This window comes from Carassius auratus, chromosome 29 (genome assembly GCF_003368295.1).
Source record: "Carassius auratus strain Wakin chromosome 29, ASM336829v1, whole genome shotgun sequence".
NCBI lineage: Eukaryota > Metazoa > Chordata > Actinopteri > Cypriniformes > Cyprinidae > Carassius > Carassius auratus.
The window spans coordinates 1,204,164-1,222,349 of record NC_039271.1 but is presented as its reverse complement, the minus strand read 5'-3'; the positions used below and the strand labels follow the sequence as shown (position 1 = coordinate 1,222,349).

The 18,186-nt window shown below is 38.1% G+C and overlaps 1 protein-coding gene across 1 annotated transcript; it reads left to right on the top strand.

Moving 5' to 3' along the window:
* The first annotated feature begins 1,365 nt into the window (after nt 1-1,365).
* On the top strand, nt 1,366-17,910 carry LOC113047811 (muskelin-like). Its single transcript, XM_026209116.1, has 18 exons — nt 1,366-1,482; nt 2,860-2,929; nt 4,038-4,180; nt 4,412-4,500; nt 4,880-4,989; nt 5,315-5,507; nt 8,079-8,156; nt 8,317-8,382; nt 8,879-8,991; nt 9,869-10,081; nt 10,205-10,426; nt 10,768-10,897; nt 13,234-13,381; nt 14,115-14,229; nt 14,569-14,708; nt 15,249-15,351; nt 15,545-15,599; nt 15,732-17,910. The coding sequence occupies exons 1-18, from the start codon at nt 1,370-1,372 to the stop codon at nt 15,851-15,853; spliced, it is 2,223 nt and encodes a 740-aa protein (XP_026064901.1). The 5' UTR covers nt 1,366-1,369; the 3' UTR covers nt 15,854-17,910.
* Nucleotides 17,911-18,186: the final 276 nt, after the last annotated feature.

The following is an 18,186-nucleotide window of genomic DNA, read 5'->3' as shown; positions in this document are numbered from 1 at the left end:
GGACATTTGATACCATTCTTTATTCATGGCAGTGTTTTTGGGCAGAATTATGAGAGAGCCCTCTCCCTTGGTTGAAAAGCAACCCCACACATGGATGGTCTGATGCTTTACTGTTGGCACAACACAGGACTCATGGTAGCGTTCACCTTTTCTTCCCCGAACAATCAATTTTCCAGATGTCCCAAACAGTCGGAAGGAAGCTTCATCAGAGAAAATAACTTTGCACCAGTTTTCTGCTGAATTCCTGCAGAATTTCAGTCTGTTCTGGACATTTTTCTTGGAGAGAAATGGCTTCTTTGTTGTCCTTGTTGACATCAGGCCATTGTCCAAAATTGTTGTCCTCGTGCGTGCAGATGCTCTCACACCAACCTGCTGCCATCCCTGAGCAAGCTCTGCACTGCTGGAGACACGATTCCATAGCTCACACCTCAGATCGACTGTCCTGGCACTTGCTGGACACTCATGGGACATCCTGAAAACTTGTTTACTGCAGTTGAACCTCTCTCCTTGAAGTTCTTGATGATCCGGTAAATGGTTCTTTCAGATGCAATATTCTTTTATAGCAATTTCCTTGCATCTATCTATCTGTCTTTCCGTCTGTCAATCCATGTCTGTCTAAACTTTCCAACTTTTTCAAAGATTACTACTCCATATTTTCTTGTCATATCATATAAAAAAAGAACTGGTGATATCATGTGAAAGAAAACTGAAGCCCACTGTTAATCAGCCGATAAAAGACCTTCAGTGCATGGGATTGAAGAGGATTAGTTCATTCAAACAAAGAAGCACCTCTCCCCTCATCCCTCCCTTGGCTATGAGGATGGGATTGCCCCTTGGGCGGCTAGCCTCTTGGAGAGTAGCCACTGGTTCATTTGCTTGTGTCAAGAATAGCCTACTTTCAGGCTAGCTGCAGTAAATTTGCTCTGAGCCTCATTGTTATGATAAATAGTGCAGCCATTGCTTGATGATTTATTTAAAGTATTAGTGCAAGGTTCTGTGAAAATATTTAGGTTATGGGGAAGAGGGGAAAGTTTTCCTATAGTTTACAGCAACCTACAGATGTGTGTTTTTAAGCCCTGTTTCTTTTAAAGTGAATCAATTTCACACCAGTTGAAGTACCAGAGCTATTGGATATTTACTTTATAATTTATTTATGGGGGGGGGGGTATAAAACACACAATAAATTTAAATACAAAAAACACCATGTTATCAGATTGCATTGAATAAATCACTTTATTATACACGTTATATATGAGCATCTATTTATTTATTATTATTCCCATAATGCTGTAGTCCTGTTCCACTTTAAGATCGCGTCTTTCTCTCTGTTTGTATGAATATGTATGTATGTATGCATGTGTGTATGTATATGCGCGTGTGTGAGTGTTGCTCGTGCATCAAGATGGCGGTGGCTCCAGACAGCAGAGTGCTCTCCTACACTGTTTATAAATGGAGCTCCTACTCCTCTACATATTTACCCGAGTGAGTAACTCACATTAAACACTGACGTTAATACTCAATATATGCTCTTAAATACACATGCAAAGTATATAACTCTGTAATATCAACCAAATCCATGACTTTATCTAACAAACGGGCCGGGCTACAGCAGACGGGCACATATACATAAAGCAGGCGTAAATGTATAAACTGCAAACAAATTAAATTCACTCATTTAAGTTAGATATCAATGTGCATCTGGATGGGCGGAAGTGGGCAAACGGCTATAACGTTAATTGTGTGGAAATGTGCAAATGTTACTCCCGTTAGCATGCTAGGTTAGGCTAGTACGAAACAGCCCATATGAGTTTATACAGTTAGCACGTCTAAAATGCACGGATGTTTAAAAATTGACATGTTTTTATACAGATAATGATGCTATTTTAAGAACCTGACAGGTGTCTTCCTGCACTGTTACTCTTAAAATATAATTGAGATACAGTATGTAGCCGGTTAGCTACACTGCTAGTTTACTAACGTTTGAGTGAACTGTTATTATGGAAGTAAATAAATCGCTGAAAGCAGTATTTATTTGAAAACATCTGGTCGGAATCCAAGTTAATTAGACTACACGTATTGTTTTAAAATACATAAATGCTTAAAGATCCTATGGCGGCTAATGCTAAACTGTTGGAATATGACACTTGTGAGAGTCACAGACTATTTTTATCCCCTCTTTTAATCTTCTTCTGTTACTGTTGATCTACGATATGATGTAACAATACTTCCTTGCCTAAATGTATTTAACAGAGGAGCATTTGCACGAAACGTGCTGTTATTTCTAGCTATGTAGCAAGGCACAAAGTAGCAGAGTTTCGGAACAAGTGTGCTGCCTATCTAGACAGCGGTCGCTCACTGAGTTTTGAAACACAACCAATGAGCTGACTGGTTATTGCGGTCCAACCTAAAATATCCTTCCAATTTGTGTCATGCAAAATGGATCATATATTACAAATTTGTGCTGTAGACTGACATAAACAGAGCATATGTTCATGCTTTAATCAGTGATGAAACATTATTGTTGTGACACCTGTGTACTCTTGCCAGTTTAGTTTTTGCTCCTCACCTCAAACTTAAATGCTTTATGAACTAGCAAGCTGAACTGTGTTGGACTTGGCATAAGCAGCATAATCCATTTGCAGGCATGATTGTATAAACAAGTCACATTTTGTGTATGCATTAGTTTTTTAAGTGTGCATCACCACTGGATACTTGTGCTTTCATAGGGACAACATAATTTTATGGAAGATCAGAACAACATTACATCATGCATGCAAGGAAAAGTGGGGGGAAAAAAGTTGTAAAGAATGTTTGTGGTGCATTATGCTTTTAATTCCTTCTTATGTTGTTTGCTTGCAGGAATATTTTAGTGGACAAACCTAGCGATCAGTCTTCCAGGTGGTCATCTGAGAGCAACTACCCTCCTCAGGTAAATTATGTTCATGTCTTTCAGTGTTGGCCTGAGCTGGAAAATAGTTCCTTTATCAGGGATGTTATTGGTTACAAAAAACTAAAACCATAAAAAATGGTTACTTGGGAAAAATAAGTGAAAAAGATAATTTATTGTATTTCAGCTAGTTGCCAGGGCATCAATTCTCATTTTCTTTTAGTTTATGGTACAAAAATAGATAAAGCTAAAACTGCACATAAAAAAAATTGACAGGAAATACATAAACATTTGAAAGAAGAAAAAAAAAATGACAAAAACAGCATAATTATAAAAAAAAAAATCTAAAAATTAACATGAGAATATTACATTAACATAACATTATTAAAAAAAAAAAACGTTAGTTTATCATTGACAATAAAATAACACTTTTAAACAGATTTTCATATTATTTGTTCTGCGAATGCTTTGAAGACAGATTCAGTGCTCACTAATTACATATGTTTTAATAATAATAATAATAATACATTTCATTATTAAGTGCATTTCCCACACTCAAAGTGCTACAATGGAATGTAAAAGTAAAACATCTCAAATTAAAATAATAATAAAATGTAAAACATGGGGCAAAAGAATCAAAAGTTCTCTATGCCTTGTCAAATGTGGGTATTTGGCTTCAGAGATGAGCATGTCACTTTTGAAAGTTGTTGATATTGGTGATACATGGTCTGTCTTGCTTTCATCTTCTTTTGGAAAGAGGAAGCCTTTTTTCTTTGACGGCCTTGTGGCACAGACCATTGCAGCACTGACAGACTTGTGGTTAGGCAATAAAGAAATTGAAAGTGTATGTTGGCTGTACAGTAGCACGTGCCCCCAACTTTTAACCTCCAGCCCAAACTCAAAGCCTGGTGTTTTCTCACTTGTGTCCTTCCACTTTCGTCCTTTCACTTAAAAAGGTACACTTACCCTCTGCAGAGATTAGAACTATACAAAATCATAGTTCCTGTCGTTATCCTTTTTTTTCTGAAATGACCCCTCTACATGTTTTAAATCACATGATCATCATATGTTTTGATATTTATGATCTAGAAGATTTCGGATTTGAACTGCATTGTCGTAACTTTTTTTTTTTTTTTTTTCTTCTACTCAGTACTTGATCTTAAAACTGGAGAGACCAGCTATCGTTCTGAGCATCACCTATGGCAAATATGAGAAAACCCACGTGTGTAACCTGAAGAAGTTCAAGGTGTTCGGAGGCATGAGCGAAGAGAACATGACAGAACTCTTGTCTAGGTGAGACTTGTGAGAAGATGTTAGTTTAATCTTTATGTCAGATAAGCTTTTTGGACACTTAGCTTTTTAGGCCATCTTGACAGCAGGTGACTACACTTAGTAAGAGGACATCAGAACACAAACGTTTTAGTAAATGGCTTATAGTGTCTCTTGCAATGTGAGTTATGTTTGGGGGAATGGCTTCTTGTGATGTGATGAGGTCACTGACTGTCTTTTCTCATCTAATCCTAGTGGCCTTAAGAATGACTTCAACAAGGAGACATTCACGCTAAAGCACAAGATCGATGAGCAGATGTTTCCCTGCAGGTTCATTAAAATAGGTGAGTGTTTACGGAAAGAGCGAGCTGAAGACCTGGTGAACTCATGTGGTGACACATTTAGGGGAAAGATCAGTCATCACATGATTTCAGAGGAAGACAATGAGTTGAGTGAGTGATTGAATGACTCTGCAAGTCTTTGACAGAACAAACAAGTGCTTGTGTGACCGCTGAACTCTTTTGACCAGACATTTTTCTCTTGTAAAGTCACATGTATTCTCTTTCAGACATTGAAATCTCTGAGAGTCGGTTGAGAATAGAACATTTGAAATAATCTCTCCTTGTTGTTGTTTTTTTTTAATACTGTGTATCTGCAGCTTGTCAACATATGTGTGAATGTCCTCTCTTGATTCTGTGTCTGTGTGTGTTTGGTTACGTACAGTGCCTCTGATGTCATGGGGCCCCAGCTTTAACTTCAGCATCTGGTTTATTGAGTTTCACGGCATTGAAGATCCAGACGTTGTCCAGCCCTGCCTTAACTGGTACAGTAAGGTGAGTTGTGTCCAAACATCCACATCCATCTCTGAGGATGAATTGCACAAAAAATGTCTAATTCACCCCAAAATGAAAAGAACCATTTTAGGATTTTCTTTCTTTCTCCATTTGTATGCAATTATATACACAGTGGCATGATATTATGGATCTAAAAATGGGTGGCAAGCTTGATATAAAACTATATATATATGTATGTGTATATATATCTTAAAATAATTAGTTTAATGCTACATAATAGAGAATGCTTATTGCAGAATATGGAATATTAAGCATGGATTGATGGCACGTTACAGCTAAAGCGGTTTATTTTTTTTCTCGACAGTACCGTGAACAGGAGGCCATCCGCCTGTGCCTGAAACACTTCCGGCAGCACAACTACACAGAAGCCTTCGAGTCCCTGCAGAAGAAAACACGGATCGCTCTGGAGCACCCCATGCTCACACACCTCCACGAGCGGCTGGTCCTCAGAGGAGACTTTGACGCCTGCGAGGAGCTCATAGACAAAGCTGTGAGAGGTACATCACACCGTGATTCATCAAATGGCTCTGTGCCACATTCATTAAGTAGGGAATGTGGGCATGTTGGTTCACTGTAGGCAACAGAACGGTTCTGGACTATAATCATGTTATGGTGCGAGCAAGTACATCCTTGTTGACATTTTATGTAAAAAAAAAAAAGAATGAGATTTTGATAAATTTGCAGCATTATGGAATATTTTTATTATTATACAGCAGTGTATAGTCCAAAAATAAATGACTCAAAGCTTTAGTTCCTCGTATTCTCACTATTTGAATAGTGATTATTCTTTGCGAAACTTGTTTTTCACATACTCCCACCTGAGTTAATATTTGCCTGTTGCCTGAAGGGTGCAGGTAAAAAAAAAACGAGGAACTATGAATTTAATTAAAATGACCAAGATCGTCCCATTCATTTTAAATAACACGAGTCAAAAAAAAAAAAAAAAATCACCTGATTATGATTCAACCTGCAGAATGTGTGTCTTCAAAACATTCAAGCTTAAAGGAAGACATCTGCACAAATGCTGTTTAAATTTAAAGTGACCTTTGAATAGTTGTGCTGAATAGTAATGCTACCAATAGCAGTGTAGGACTCACTGACAGGTATTTGAATCACTGGAGGTTGTGAGTGTCTGTGCTCTTGGCCTATAGTAGTTTTTAATGCCTCTCTAGATCTTTTCACCAGAACTGACAGTTGATTGCAACAAATAAGAGGAAGTACAGCACTCAGTATGGTCTCTCTAGAGAAGGAATTCCCGCCTTCTAGTAAAGAGAACCAATCTGTAATCCCTAAAGATCAAATTTTGTCATCATTTGTGCAGAAACCTGAAAAAAAGGTTGGGTTTAGTTTTTGTGCAGTTTTAGTTTCAGAATACAGTTGATGCTAGGTTTAATTGGCCTAAAATACGTTGTTTTATTGTGACCTTGGCGAGTGATGTTAGAGATATCAGTCTTCTCCTGTTAAAGTAGATAGGAGTAGGTTGTTTATGGCCAAAATAGCTGCTCAGAGACAATAGCCGTGTTTCCACTGTTATGCCAAAAGCGGGCCAGCTGGGGCTAGAGGAGTGGTTATGAACAAAAGTGGAGTTTCTCGCAAGTGAGTGTTTGAAACTTGATCCGATTTGGATTATAATCCCCATACAAGGCAGAAATATTTATAAGAGATGCAAAAGATAATGCACGCTAGGCTCGATAGTATGCGGCCACTTGAAGAAATTGGACGTCAGCTAAATCACAATCTTGTATTTATTTAGTAACATTTTATCTGTCATGAGTCTAGTCTCGAGAGTTTAGCTTCATGTAGCCTATGTCATAAATATATATAAAAAAAAATTTGTTCGGGAGCTTTTATAAAAATATAAACTATCCTTATTTCTAAATGTGATGTATATAGGCTACTGTGACTACAAATAAACAGAAACTGAATCGACTGAATAAGCAGGCTATGTTCATAATGCTTTATTTCTGTGTGACTAATTTTCAATCCTGATAAATTGTCAATTATCAATGTATCACTTATTGTAGTAAAACATCAATGCTTTTGGATTTAAATATTTAATGTTTGAGTGTTTGTTTTGTGACGGCGCTAGTTCCAGTCTTTCCAGACTTATTTTCTTATTTGTTTTCTGATAACTTGTCTTAGTTGGTGAAATGATGGGTTTGTGTGATGTTGATCCTGAGAGGCGTATAAAGGGCGAATTTTAGCGAAGCGCAGCAGAGCTTCTGGCCTGACTGTGGAAACGCAGCACTATTTTGGCCATGGTGCTTCAGGTCCAGGGCTATTAGCCCTGCTCGGCCTGTTTAAAGCACTAGCTTGCACTGGCCCGACAGTGGAAAAGCAGCTATTGCATAAATGTCCACAGAATGAACTGACTTAAGTAAATTTTCTGCAAATCGCCACAAACACACAGTAACACGTTACCATGTTTAAATCTGCTCTACAGACAAAACAAATACCGTATTTTTTGGACTATAAGTCGCACCTAAGTATAAGTCGCATCAGTCCAAAAATACGTCATGACGAGAAAATAAAACATATAAGTCGCACTGGACTATACGTCGCATTTATTTAGAACCAAGAACCAAGAGAAAACATTACAGTCTACAGCCGCGAGAGGGTGCTCTATGCTAGTCAGTGTATGCTACAGGAGCACTGAGCAGCTGTAGACGGTAATGTTTTCTCTTAGTTCAATTCTCTTGGTTCATGTCAAATTAATTTTGATAAAGAAGTCGCACCTGACTATAAGTCCCAGGACCAGCCGAACTATGAAAAAAAGTGTGACTTATAGTCCGGAAAATACGGTAGTCGATCCAGTATTGTGCTGTCAGACTAGTGAAGAGCAAATACTGTGTTTACAGATTTTTATATTAGGATGGGATAGGATTTTACACACTTGACCTTTAAAATTGTTCGCAATTGCATTTCAAGTTATTGCACGTTCTCTTTATTGGTCACAGTGTAAATTTACAGTAATTAGAACCTAATGTACACTTGGATTGTTTCCCGCTCAGAGAGCATGCATTAGCAAATTAAAGTGCACACTTGACTCTCTATCTGTTCTCTTCCAGATGGTTTGTTTAATCAGTACATCAGCCAGCAGGATTATAAGCCACGCTGGAGTCAGATCATCCCCAAATGTAACAAAGGTACGACAGCAGCCCACAGAACACAGAAGTGACTCCAGGGAATACATGTCTGCTGTATTAAATGACTTCAGGACTGTATTGATATTCAGTGTCTTGCTCCTGATACACACAACTTTGAGTTCAATTCTGTTCTTTCTCATTTGTTTTTTTTTCTGAATAGGTGACAGTGATGATAACAGGCCGGGCATGAGAGGAGGTCATCAGATGGTCATTGATGTTCAGACAGGTACTTTTTATGTTAGATGGATGATTTGCAAAGTTGCTGATTGGGCGGTTATCGCAGCACTGTTTAGCTTGTCCTGTCTTACTTGTAATGGAATGCATGCTAAGACTGCATTTAGCTCCGCTGTTGTGAGTTAAGTGCTGTTTTAAATGTGTGTGTGAATCTGTGAGCTTGTTGTTAGAGAAAGAATCGATCTCGCAGCCCTCATGTGGCCCTGGGCTTTTAAAATGACCTCAAGTAACCCGCTCTACAGCTCAGCTCACGCTCAATAGCTCAAACAACTGTCTCTGCTTATCACCATGGTGACATCAGCCTTTCAACCATAGCACAAGGCTGCTTTTCAAGAATTTTGATGATGTAAAACAGCTTTAAAAACAACATAATCGGTTTCATCTTTCGATTCCATATTGAGTTTCTTTCATAGGTATAAAACACTTCACCCACTCACCATTGCCTTCTCTTTCTGTTTTTTTTTTGTATTCACCTCTTTGTTCGGCAGAAACTGTGTATCTTTTTGGTGGCTGGGATGGAACGCAGGACTTGGCTGATTTCTGGGCGTACAGTGTGAAGGAGAACCAATGGGCCTGTATCTCCAGGGATACAGAGAAGGAGGTAAAAGAGGGGTTTTTCTTTCAATTATTACTCCGCTGAATGGCACAAAAATCTGCTAGATGTTTCAATCATGTCATCGAGTTTCACATACTTCACTGTGCTTTCTGTGCAGAGTGCACTGAGTGATGTAAACTCTTAAATCTGTAGGTTACTATTTTTGACTCATAGTTGTAGTTTGTGAACGAGGAAGAGAATGAAATGATTGTAGTGGAAAATATGTAGAATGACAATAGTGCTGACGGAAAGTTATAATTGAGATCTCTTTGGTTGCTTAAATCTGCATAAATGTCAGTAGAGGTTCAGTCCCTGACTGTGACCTGCCAGTGGTCTCATTCTGGTAGGTCACATGATCTGCCAGTAGTCGTCTGCCTGGCGGCTGGCAGTCTACTTCCTTAGCAAGTTTAAGGAACAAATGATTTATGGTAGACTTTGTTTTGCTCTCCTTTTTATTGTACATTTGTTCATATGGTTTTATTCTTTTCATGATCAACATACCAAGTAATATGGAATGCATTAAATCAGAGCTGAAAGTGACTGGCTGCAATGCATAGATGAGCATTAGTCCGGATCATGGCCATTTGTCTCCTTTATTCAGGATAACCCTCTCTTAAACGTTAATGATATAAAAGTTGGATATTCCAGTGACTAGTTCTTCCTCTGAACGCCCATTATCGTGTCCTGGTACCTTAAAAACACCTCAGAGAATAAAGCTTCTAAAAACAACTTTATTCTCTGAGAGATTAATTAAAAACTGAAAAGGTTTTGTATAACTTGAGGAAATCATTTAATATGCCATTTTGAAAACTTATTTTTATGTGCTCTATGTATCAGTTGATCTATAGGTAATCAGTGTAAGAGGTTGCGATATTTCTTTTAGAATGGTCCCAGTGCTCGTTCGTGTCACAAGATGTGCATCGACTCTCAGCGGAGGCAGATCTACACACTGGGCCGTTATCTGGACTCCTCTGTCAGAAACAGCAAGTCACTGAAGAGTGACTTCTACTGCTATGACATTGACGCTAACACATGGACTCTCCTTAGCGAAGACACGTCCGCTGATGGAGGACCCAAACTCGTTTTCGACCACCAGGTACGCTTTTTAGATTACGCTACCTATATTCAGGATATATGCTCACATACCACCAGGAGTCTCCCTTTTACAGATTTATGATGAACAGTTCAGTATCTCTCAGGTTTCCTTTATCTCTCTCAGATGTGCATGGACTCTGAGAAGCACATGATCTACACTTTTGGTGGTCGGATTCTGACGTATAACGGCAGTGTGGATGACGGCAGGACGTCAGAACCTCAGTTCAGCGGGCTTTATGCGTATCACTGTCAAGCTGGAAGCTGGAGTTTGCTCCGAGAAGACTCGTGTAACGCTGGGCCAGAGGACATCCAGTCCCGCATCGGACACTGCATGCTCTTCCACACAGTCCGTCTCCTTTCTCCTTTTCAGATATTTTACAAGTTGACCTGAAATTTTTTTATAAATAACAAATGCATTTGTGGCGTTATTGGTGTGAATTAGGTCTAATATTTATTTATTTATTTATTTATTTTTCTGTATTATTTTGTTAAAGTAAAATAGTGTGTACATATTTATACACACACACACACACAAATTAGATTTCACAATAAGAATAAGAAAGTTAATTAAAAAAAATATTTATTTATTCATTCATTGGTGTGTTGGAATTAAAAAGTGTTTAATGGAATTTATGGGTGGTTTTAACAACAAATTTGATATGATAATTTTTCTTTTCTCTCCCACAGAGAAATCGCTGCTTGTATGTTTTCGGAGGTCAGAGGTCCAAAACTTACTTGAATGATTTCTTCAGTTACGACGTTGATGGAGACCATGTGGAGATCATCTCAGATGGCACCAAGAAAGACTCAGGCATGGGTATGATGTCATTAGCAGGCTGTAGATTCGTGAAAATACTGGCGTTTTGGTTTATTTTGTTTTTGTCGTACTGTAACAATGGCTCTTAAAAAGCCGTGCCCTGAGAAGACGCTCCTTAAAAGGAGAGCAGAGGAATCTTGAGCGTGAAGGTGACATCATTTTCAGAAATAGGGTTGAATCAGGTGGGGATTAATGTCACTGCTGAGGCCTGTTACGTGCAGCTGAGGTGAACATGTGATCTATTGCAGTCCTACTGTTCAACAGCTAAATCAACTTGACGACATCTTCTTGATACTGATATATACAGATCTGCTGGTCTGGGTGAAAGTGATGAATGTTTCTCATGAGGATTGAGTGTCCTGATGATGAGTGAATAGTGCAGCAAATTCCTGTGCATGGAGACAAGGTTTTTGAGGTTACAACATGTTGCTCTACAAAGAACACGCACTCTCCCTTTCATCAACATAAAGTCCTCTGAAGGCTCGGCATAAAATATACATTTAATATTTAAAGTCTTCTCTGGCAGACTAGAAATTTGCAGCTTTAGATGACTCTAGTCATGTAAAACTTGCTAGTCTCACAGGCACTGTTCTAGGGTGTTAAAGGTGGTTTCTAGGGTATTGCTAGCATCTCGTCAGTAAACGCGTACGGCTCGGTGTAGTAAATGCTGCTCCATCTGAAAGCAGGTGATGGAGATTTACTACTAATCACGGAACCGGTTTTTCTGACGAGATGCGAATGACAATCGCATGCAATTAATTGCACAGCCCTATGCTAGATGGTATTTTGTTTAGTTGCTAGGTGGTTTCTTACCCAATTCTTTATGATAGTCTGGTCCTTGCATAGGGCACAGATCCCTCTCTTCTTGAAAATAAGAGCTGTTTTTTTCCCTTACTGAATGAGTTCTTAGAAAATACTTCATGCCCTCGCACTTGTGGTGCTCGTTTGATTACGGGAGTTTGATTACTCATGTTAGCTACACACACACACACACATACAAATTAAACGTGCATGCACAATCAAGACTTAACAAAGCAGACTCTGTAAAACGTCTGATCCGCATGGAGAAGAATTTGTTGTGCAGACAGCTCATAATGTGTGCACACCCACATAATGTCTCCCCAATTTTTCTTCGTTTTCTCTATAATCAGTAATTATAGCATGATCTAGTGTCAAGATCAGAGGAAGATACCAAATCGAACAGCCAGTTAACAGAGAGGAGATACACAGAAGGTAAATGAGTGTGAGAGCTCTGTGAAGCCTGTGAGAGACTGTGCAGACACAGGCCTGTGACACACTTCCTGTTCCCATAAACAGATTGTGTAAAATCTCAATGGGCGACTTTACGCAATGAGAGAGTATAAAAAGACCTCTGTGTTCTCTCTGTTATCGTGTTAGAGAGAGAAGTGTGTGCGACGAGGACAGGGGGTGACAGAAAGAGATCAAGAGCAAGAAGGCAGCAGAGAGAGACAAAAATAAGAGTGAACAAAACACAATTTACCAGGAAGGAAAGGAAGCATTCAGCCTACAACCAGGCCTTAAAGAATAGTTCACCCCCAAAAAATGATTTATCATGTAGTTCCAAACCTGGCTGATGTTTTAATGAGCATAAAAACCAAACAAAATCTTGGAATTACAGACCAGTTGGCAGTGTGAAACCAATCAAGAGATTCAAACACTGTCCTGGGACATAATCCTGCTTATTTCAGAACTATTTGCTAAACAAACTAAATACTAATTTACAAAAATAAATAAATAAATCAGGAAAATTACATTTTATTTGGGTTCAAACTGGATTTTTTTTTTAAGAGTAGATACCATGGAGAAATACAACAAAATAAAACCGTTATATTAATAATGCTAAAATAATATATTATTTTAGTATGATTTAAAATCAACAATAAGGCAAATTCTGTAAATTCACTTGCTAATCCTAGATTTATAGCAATATAAAATGATTTAATATTTTTATTTGTTATTACATAAATATATTATTAATCAAATATTTTAAAACCTCATTAAACATTAATGCTTACAAATATTTCATATTATATCTGTAGTCATATTCGATCTAGAAATTATGCAAAACTTCAACTTGGAAATAAAAAAATAATGCAAATTTGGGAAATTCATTCACCATTTCCAGGTGGGGCAAAAAGGTTAATTTCGGTAGAACATTTGTTGAGTTTGGCTGAAACCATACAAAAAATCTAGGTGATTTGCATGTTTTTTTTTTTTTTTTACAAATGACTACACCAAGCTGCTACATCATGACACTTTAAACAGTTTACGCCTTTTCTTAATGATCTAAGTTTAAGTCTGTGTTTGTGTTGCAGTACCAATGACGGGATTCACTCAGCGTGCCACCATCGACCCAGAGCTCAATGAGATCCACGTTCTATCAGGGCTCAGCAAAGACAAAGACAAACGCGAGGAGAATGTACGCAACTCCTTCTGGATCTATGACATTGCACGCAACAACTGGTGCGTGAGTTCTCGGACACGCTCTTCATCTGTACAGCAGTGCACGTTGAATACTAATAAGTGCACTAGACCTGTGTTTATACACTGTGGCCCTGAGGACACCCTGAATCAGTAATCCACAAAGTGCCTTTCGAAGCTTCATTCCCGAGGCTTTAGATTGCCATACACTGCTGGAAAAGAATAAAATCTTCAGTTATAATGAAAAAAAAAACATGTTCTTTGATTCCTTCAGTGTATGTTCTATTTTCAGTGTATTAAACAGCCATAGTGTTGAATGATGCATATATGATGTCTGTAAATGTATCATACAAAAAACACATAAATTACATAAATTGTTCTTTGCTTGCATGCGCATCGACACATATTGAATATAGCAAGAGCAAAATTGTATTTCAAAGGCCCGCCTAACCTTCAGAAAGGGGGTTGGAGACCATCAAACAGGAACAGAATGTTCTCTGCTTGCGTGTGGGTCTGGCTGCTCGTGTCTGCGTGTGTGTGTGTTAAATGTGCTTTGCATTTAAACTGGTGTAGAAAAAATCCCTTTGTTCTGTATGCTAATTGAAGCAGTTGACTTACAGCTTTTGAAAAAATTGTTCTGTCACCGTTTCCTTTGAATCTGGTGCACTGGTTTGTCATTTTGTTTATATGACTTGAATTGGGTTTGTGCATATGTGTATACTTTTCTAGGACAGTATGCACAGTTTGGTGTAATAGACTGCGTGTTTGTGTGCAGGTCATGTGTTTATAAGAATGACCAGGCGGTGAAAGAAAACACCACTAAGGCCCTACAAGAAGAAGAACCTTGTCCTCGTTTTGCTCATCAGTTAGTCTATGATGAGTTGCACAAGGTAATGTAGGTCACTACACTTCTATTCCCCATTTTGTCTTTCTTGTTTGGTTAAATATCCTGTTTTAATTCAGAAGTATCTGATCTGTTGGCTATCTTTACCTTTTTAAAGAAGACATTGATTGTATATATCACAAACTGAATTTAAATGACCATATGTGACAATTTCTAATTACAAGGTTGTAATGCGTGAACGTTTGTAGAGAGACATTTTAAATATTATTTATATTAAGCTCTGACACTTTGACAGCTTGAGCTGATAAAACACACATTTCCTTAATTGCTGTACTGATTAATCAAAGCAATTAGCAGGGGATTGATACGATGATATGGTACACAGGTGCATTACCTTTTCGGTGGAAACCCAGGGAAGTCAAGCTCACCCAAAATGAGATTGGATGATTTCTGGTCTCTAAAGCTGTGCCGCCCTTCCAAAGAATATCTGCTTCGACACTGCAAATACCTCATTCGCAAATACAGGTACAAATGTACTTTTATATGAATGTGAAAGCTGTTCACGGACTCAATATTCTGACCTCGCAGTTCTTGATTAGGAAATTTTGCTAAAGAATAATGTTTACTGAATTGCATAGTCTGCTCTCTCTCTGTCTGAAGCCAAAGAAAACTGTCAGGTGCTCTTCGTTTCCGAATGGCGCTAGGAAAATGTTTAGATATCTGTTCCATGTTAAATATTTTGTCCAGTGTTAATATTAAGAACATGATCTTTCTCTGATCCTGTTGTGATCTGAATGTAAACCATTAGGACCCAGCTGTATTGTTCTGTAATTGCAGTGTCTTGCAGCACTGCAGTTAGTGATTAAATTACAGCAGTAGTTTTACGTTGGTGCATGCGATTTCTGCTCACTTTGTGCCATCTGGTGGCCAATTTTGGTTACTTAATGAAATATTAGTGTTCCTAGGAAAAAAAAAATTGGTCCTCATTTGTCGTTATGACATTTACTATTGCAGAGTTTTAAAGGCACATTTAAACATGTTTAATGTTCTTATGTGTGTTTGCAGGTTTGAGGAGAAGGCTCAGACTGAGCCCTTGAATGCACTTAAATATCTACAGAATGATCTGTCTCTTACTGTGGACCACACCGACCCCGATGAGACAAAAGAGGTAAGGACCCTGATAAAAAATGGTTAAATTGTACGATTTAAGCTTGTAGATAACAAAACTTTAAACAATTAGCCTTTTCAAAAGTTTGTGAATTTAATGAGCGTTAAAAGTATTGTGTAAATGCTTGAGTCTGACTAGGCCCATTACATATTTCATAAGTAAAATGTGCTTTTTGTGTGTTTGTTTCCTGTAGTTCCAGCTCTTGCCCTCTGCTCTGTTCAAATCCAGCTCAGACTTCATTCCTCTAGGTGAGCGCTCTTTTTGATGAACACAATTTTCCTCCAATCACGTTCTTTTACTACTACTGAAAATCAGCACAGAGTCTGCTAAAATATATTCAGTAGTGCTTTGATACTTAATATAGATTTTTTTCATGCCAGGCTTTTCAGATGTGGATCAGACGTACGCCCAGCGCACACAGCTGTTTGACATGCTTGTCAATTTCTTCCCAGACAACATGACCCCACCCAAGGGTAACCTTGTTGACCTCATCACCCTGTAGCCACGCCCTACACAATAGACCACACCCCTCTTTAGACCTCTCAGACTCCTCCAACCCAAAACAGAAGTTATTTTTCTACATTCTCCACCCGAGGTGTGCCGTGCCCACCAACTGTGTTTCCTCTTACAGAAGCAATGGCACTTAAATGTCCCTAAGACTTATTTAAAATGCAGAAATGTATATATATATTTTTTTTTACTCTGGTTTGCCAGGGTTGTGATGTTTTTGATTTTTAAAAAGGTGTCAGAATTAGGTCTAAATATGCATATCTGCCAAATTGCGCACTGAATTATTATTATTATTTTTTTTTTTTAACAAACCTGCTTAGTTTCAAATCTGTTTCAGTTTTATCATTTCAGTTTTCTTTCATACAGGTTGAAATATATTTGAGTTAAAAATCCAAACAGCTTACATCATAAAGGGGTGGTTTTGATTTATGAACTGTGTGATCAACATGGGTTGCCTTTATATTTTAAATAACATTTTTATGGACAAACGTGTGCTGAGCCAGTGGAGGCTGAAGGCAAAGATCAGAGTGCCCTCTAGAGTCAGTTTTCTCACTCTAGAAGATATATTCTGATCTCTCTCAATACTGGATTTGAATACTGGCTTCCATCCTGCTGCTGCAATTGGATGCTGCCATGACATTAGTGCTTTCTTTCTCTTTAATAGTGATGAAACACCCGATTTCATAAATTCTCATCAACAAATTTTAAAAGGTTAGATTGCTATAGTGGCATGTTTGAGGTGTAATGCACACATTTAGGTACACAAGAACTGTTTTCCACTGTGTGTGTGTAGGAACGCAAATATTAGCAGCACATGATAATTCATGGCAACACTTTGTACTTTATAACATATCATTTCACTTGCATCCATTAGCGAATGGATGAGCGAACACTTTGTTGCACTTAGACAAACCGAAGATATGGATGATTTGAATATTTGAAGTGTAGATTGCTGTTTACTTCAGGTTATGGCTGCTTTTAGAACTCCGTATAGTCCAGTTCATCCTGCTTTGTTTCACAGACTGTTCAGCTTACTGGTAACTTACCGACTCAAAGGAGTCTTATTGGGACCACCGAAGACAGAAGAGACCCCTCACTATTTATTATTAATATTATTATTATTATTATTATTATTGTTTCATGGTGAACTTGAGCCCTGAATGTCATATATTATGTTCTTATTCTCTCTATGATGTCATAGAGACGTCTACATGTGCCCTTCATTCCGTATGAGCTTCCGGGTTGTTTACAGTTCTGGACAGATGAAAGTGCTGGATGATAGATAGTCTTCCATATAGTTCATCCATACATCAGGATAACTTGTGCAGTGTTAGTTTAACAGCAGTTATTTTTGTTATTTGTCTCCCTGTGAGCGAGTAGCAAGTTTTTCCCCTTCCAAAAAAAAAAAAAAAAAAGTTTCAGGAATCAGATCGCTGTTAAATTTGCTGTAGTTTTTGCTTGACCCACGCAGAAACCAAAGGCTCAAAGAACCATGGGACAGTACATTACGCTTCACCCTGTTGATTGTGTCATATCTCAATTCCCTGAACTCAGTATTATCTGAGATTTCATTCTGTGGAGAAACACTTCCGGCGCACTGGAGTGTGGAAGTTTGACTTCTTTGTGATTGGCCAGTTGGTAATTTCTAAGATTCAGTGCTCTTTATTTCTTTCCTGGCTTGAACACAATTTGGGTCTGAATGATTTGGAATCCAGGGCTTACTTTGCCTTTCGTAGCTCTAGCAGTGTTTTTATGTCAGAAAGAAAACATTGAAATCAAGGATACATGAGAGGATCAACACTTAAAACCGGAGACTTATGCCAAATACGTTTTCTTGCTTTCGGTGTACATTTCTGCAGTGTCAGAGATGAAATGACTTTTTTCTTTTCTTCTCTCTTGGAAATCCTCATCTCTGCTCTTGAGCGAGGGCACATTGAGGTGTCAGCACTACACTGTGGCTCTCATGAATGTGTAGAACCCATTAAAGAACTGCATTGTATGTAATGTACATAAAAAATAAAGATTGTATTTTGTTCAAGTTTTCTTAAATATTGTCTTGGTCTTCCTTTAACATAGACCTGTAAAAACTTTCAGCATTTTTAGCCCATTAGTATTTTCCCCGACCAAAAAAACAATGCTTTTAAACCAATTATTTTATTGATTTATTGTTGCTGTAGTGTGTCAGTAGGAAATATCAGTTTACATTTCCAAACATTCTTTTTCGTATTGAAATAATCCAGTGAGATTTTTGTTTGCACAAGGAGCCTGACAACAGCCCAGTGCTCCACTCGGAGATCAACATCTATTCTGTTTGGAGTGACATGA